Here is a 4,877-nt window from a genome sequence, read left to right on the forward strand (position 1 = left end):
AATATCACTCAATTACTTAGCTTCTTTGAACATACTATAACAGAGACAAGACTTGATTTTGTGCTCCTTTCCGCAGCCATGGCTGATGAGTCTAACACTACCATTATTGTTCACCCCTTGTTTAGCCATTGTTGGTAGAATTTGATGATGTTTTTCCTGACCCACTTCCTAATGAATTGCCTCCATTGCGTAACATCCAAAATCACATTGATCTTGTTTCGGGTGCTTCTTTGCCTAATCATCCTCATTCCAAGAGGAGCCGATGAAAAGAACAAAAATAAATCTTTGTCATGCAGAGGAATTACTTGCTATAGGTTATATTCAGGAGAGCCTTAGCCCGTGTGATGTGCCTGCTCTTCTCACTCCAAAGAAAGATGCATGGCACCTGGCGCATGTATGTTGATATGTTAGAGATAGGGGGAGCAACATGAAAAAGCTTTGGAGCTTGAAGAAGATATGTCTTTTTACATGCCTAGCTCTTTGAGTGGCATTTGTATTGATTGTTACATCTTAGTCTCTATCTTTTCATATGTACATCATGCATCATCATGTAGAGGTAGGAAGATTGTTTCTAAGGCTATAAACTTCTTCAGTGCATAAAACTCTTTGTTTTAATCGATTATAAGGCTAATTGTAATCGATTACACAAGTGTTTGTAGCTTGTAGAGAGATTCTCGTTTCGGTTTAATCGATTACCAGTTAACCGTAATCAATTACACAGTTCAGTTGAGACCATGTCTGGTTTTTCATGAGTCTCTGCTTTAATCGATTACCAGGTGATCATAATCGATTACTTCATTCTTAAAAGTGTTTCCGGAAGTGATCAAGAACACTTCAATCGATTACATCAAGAATCTAATTGATTACATTGTTCTTGATCTTGTTAAGGTACCACAAATGCTGCACTTTATACCCTGTAAACGTACCACAAATGTTGTTAATGTTGCTCAACTTTTCTATTGAGATTTATCGTTTGCATGGTTTGACCACTTCCATTGTCCTTGATTGTCACACACGGTTCCTCAATCATATTTGGAGAAGTATGTGGCGTTTAGTTAACACCAGCCTCAACTTCAGCAGTGCTTACAATACACAAACTAACAGTGACATTGAAGTGCTTAATCGTTCCCTTGGTAACTTGCTATGCATTTTGGTTGGCGATCATTTAAAGTCTTGGGATGTTAGACTCTGTCAAGATATATTTTCTCACAATAATGTCGATAATCATAGTACCAGGCTAGTCCTTTCCACGTTATTTATTGCATGATTACTCGTGGCCCCCTTTGACTTGCTAAGTTTCCCTAGTCAAGTGTGTTCCTATACCACCATTGAGGAGTTCATCTCCTAACTTCGCCAGGTGCACGAACAAACTCATGCTCAATTGATAGCTTCCACTGAAAAATACAAGTTAATTATAGGCTGACAGAAGCATTGATCTGTGGACTTTGTTGTTGGCAATTGTGTCTAGGCTATCTTGATCAAAGATCATTTTCCTGCCCATGAATATAACAAGCTTGTTGCTCGCAAAATTGGGCCTCTGGAGATTATTGAGAAGATCAACTATAATACTTGTCATTTGCAACTTTCGAGTCATTCATAATGTTGATGTTTTCAATGTTAAGCATCATTCCTTATTCTGGTGATGCTTCTTTTGGCAATGAGACGGTTCCTGATTTGAGGACGAATCTTCTCCACCTCAGAGAGGATGATGCAGTGCAAGGTCACCAAAGTTGACCGCAAAGTCCACTATGTTCGTTTTTGACGAGATGTTGAACTTCGTTCCCCTTTTCCTTCACGTTTCACTGCATCATAAAGTAACCAAAAAAATAACTTTTCTTAGGTGTCTTTGAAGCCCATGTCAGTTGCTATATTAATATTTATCTTTCATTGACTTCAAATCGAAAAAGTTAAAAAGACAGGCCTAGAGCTGGTTATTGAAAAATGTAGACTAAACCTTAAGTTTTTTTAAAATACTGGAAACAATATTCTTTTTTTTTCCTTAGACAAAGCCTCTATAATTTATATTTTAAAAAACATCTTTTATTTATTTGCATTTTGCATTACAAAGTAAACCCTTCAATTATAAATGCTAACAAATTGAATGATACATTTAGAAGACCTACTCGTCCCAAGCAATAACCAATTAAAGCCATGCTCATACAGACTCTCATTAATGCAAAAGGAAAAACAAAACATACACATGTGATTGGAGACTCTGGACTAGTTTTGATACACATTGAAATTATAGCTAAGTTTATGAGACTAATTTGCCTGTCCAATTTTGTTTTGGTAAACATGGCCAACTCCAGGGCTGTGACCTGGGTCAGTAGGTTTGAAATCATCTTTTGACCCCTTAGTCACGAAAACTTCAACATCTGGGCTCTGAACTACAACCATTGTTTTCATCTTGTTATCTTCTGATGATGTGATTATTTTGTGGCCAACACCAGTACTCCCTCCGGGTGTAGTGGATCGGAATGCATTTGTGTTGTCTGCACCTGAATCTCCCAATTTATTAGCTTCCTCATACTGTGGTGATTCAACTTTAGTTTTAAGTGATGGAAGGGAAGGGTAAGGATTATTATTAGCTACAGTTTTTGTGTTTAATGAATAATGTTGCTGGTTCAATGGCTTTACATTTATTTTCCTGCCATGTGCTACAAGGGAACCATGGCACACAACTAGTGCTAGAAAAATGAAAAAATATTTGTGCAAAACCTGAAATTTGGCCATGATCACTGAAGAAGCAATTAATAGTTTGGTATAAGTGAAAGTCCCTTTGGTTATCAAAGATAGTATAATGAAGAGAGGTAGATGTGGAGGGAGGCGGGTGATATGACAAGTTATAAGATCCTCAAGGTATTTATAATATGTTGAGTGTTACTGTGTTAGTGCTCTCTGTTAAAGATTCTAATTTTTAATTATGAAATTTGACCAAGTATGTGGAGTGCACAATCTGCGAATGTGGACCGTTTATATGTCAAATAGCTCTCAATTCCATGGGCCCCAGGTCTACCTGCGCAGCCATGCTCTTTAATTTGTCTGCATAAAAATAAACTGGGGTAGCTCATATATAATTTTTTTCCAAGTATATATATGCATTTGATTTGATAATATTGCTTCTTTTGATCTTCGTCTCTTCTTTTCCTGCATATGGATTTTGTTTATATGAATTTGATATGCAAAATATCTTATCTTAGATAGAATATATGATAATATAATGCATGGTGTTACAGAGAAATTAGATGTGAGGGATGGAATAAAGTCAAATTAATTCTTTCAGAAAATGCTAAATTAACTTCTAGTGTTAACATCTTACCAATGATACTAAAAGATTTTTGAGAATTTCTTTTCTTTTCTTTTTCATGCGGCAAAGAGATACAAATTGATGAGTTAACCAATAAAAAAATACGTTAGTCGACTTACGCACCACAGAATATGGATCTTAGGCTGCAGAAGGATATGGAGATTCTCCAGTACGTTCCCTCCACTTAGAGTGGTATAGTATTAATCTTAGAAGTCTTTTTACTTTGTTCGACAAGTTGTAGTAAAAGAAATCTCTTGTTTTGAAATATATATTAAATTTTGTTAACGGAACGCCCTTATTTGATTTTATGTCGGACTGTATCTTCTTGACACTGTCTTTATATATAGGAATTTTAATTAATTTATAATCAACCTGAATTTGGTACCATCATGGACAAGTGCAAACTTAGCCTTTTAAACCTTTCAAACTTAAGGGTTAGCTTTATTCGGAGACAAACTAATCGTGTTGCCCAACCAAATTGGTCAGGGTGTCAAGATGTTTTGCTATCCCAACACTTTTGAGTTTATTCCACATTGCACTGAAGCATTTATTTTGAATGAAAATGCAGTAAGTTTGTTTGGATTTTAAAAAAAAAGTTCGATTGATGTAATTGGTGGTATTAAATTAAATTTATTAATGATTTTTATTATTTTTAAAATTATTGACACCCGTTATCTTATTATTTTCACTTGACTACTTTTCATCTAATTAATTAATAGAAAATTATTAGTAATATATTTTGTAGCACTTTTTTTTTAAACACACTTTATGATTAATTAAATTTTTTAAGAAAATACAAAATAAAAAAGTCATGAAATAAGAACTAGACCCATAGAAATTATAATTAGTTAAGAACATGTTCAAAAGCATGTGCATGTCTAGAAAGTGTGTTGTTACCAATCAAAATATTTTCAGTTAGTCGAATGAATTGGGATGAAAACTTAGCTGAAATAGGTTTTTGTGATTTCGGATAAGGTGATAAGATATGACTATTAAAGGAGATGATTCGGCCAAATTTTTGAAAATTCAGAGGGAGCTAAGAAGAGAAGTGCATCAGAGTTCAAATTAAAGTTAAAATCACAGGATTATGATCACTTGGTTCATCATTCTAATTTTGGAATTGTGTTGAAGCAATTATAGCTTAATCCATTTCGGCTAACCATTAAGATTTCTCGTGACAACAAATTGACACGCCTTTTGGGATACTATGTGGGTGAATTGATCAAATGATTGAAGTCACGAATGGAGTTTTACTAGTCAAATTTGTGTTTTGGTAAGACTACTATGTGTGATGTGGATCAACAAACCAAAAAGAAGAATGGTTTGAAACAAAGGGAGAGTTCATTGGGAATGCATGTTTCCTTAATTACAAGTCTCGTGGCAACTACTTTGCCTACTCCTTTGATTGGCACTATGTCAGCTATGGTGTTTACTACTATAAGCACACCTGACGAAACGCCCACAGTGATGACTACCTCATTCATTTCGCAGAAGATAGACTTGGGGATACATGATATTATGTGTAAACTATCTAGACTGTTAGCTGAAATAGTAAAACCCATGGTTCAAA

General features: G+C 34.9%; 1 protein-coding gene across 1 annotated transcript; it reads right to left on the reverse strand.

Moving 5' to 3' along the window:
• Positions 1–2,018: 2,018 nt before the first annotated feature.
• LOC113001686 (precursor of CEP9) lies at positions 2,019–3,396 on the reverse strand. The gene has a single exon (XM_026128590.2). The coding sequence runs from the start codon at positions 2,731–2,733 to the stop codon at positions 2,263–2,265; it is 471 nt and encodes a 156-aa protein (XP_025984375.1). The 5' UTR covers positions 2,734–3,396; the 3' UTR covers positions 2,019–2,262.
• Positions 3,397–4,877: the final 1,481 nt, after the last annotated feature.

The sequence above is a fragment of the Glycine max genome, chromosome 5 (genome assembly GCF_000004515.6).
Source record: "Glycine max cultivar Williams 82 chromosome 5, Glycine_max_v4.0, whole genome shotgun sequence".
Taxonomy (NCBI): domain Eukaryota; kingdom Viridiplantae; phylum Streptophyta; class Magnoliopsida; order Fabales; family Fabaceae; genus Glycine; species Glycine max.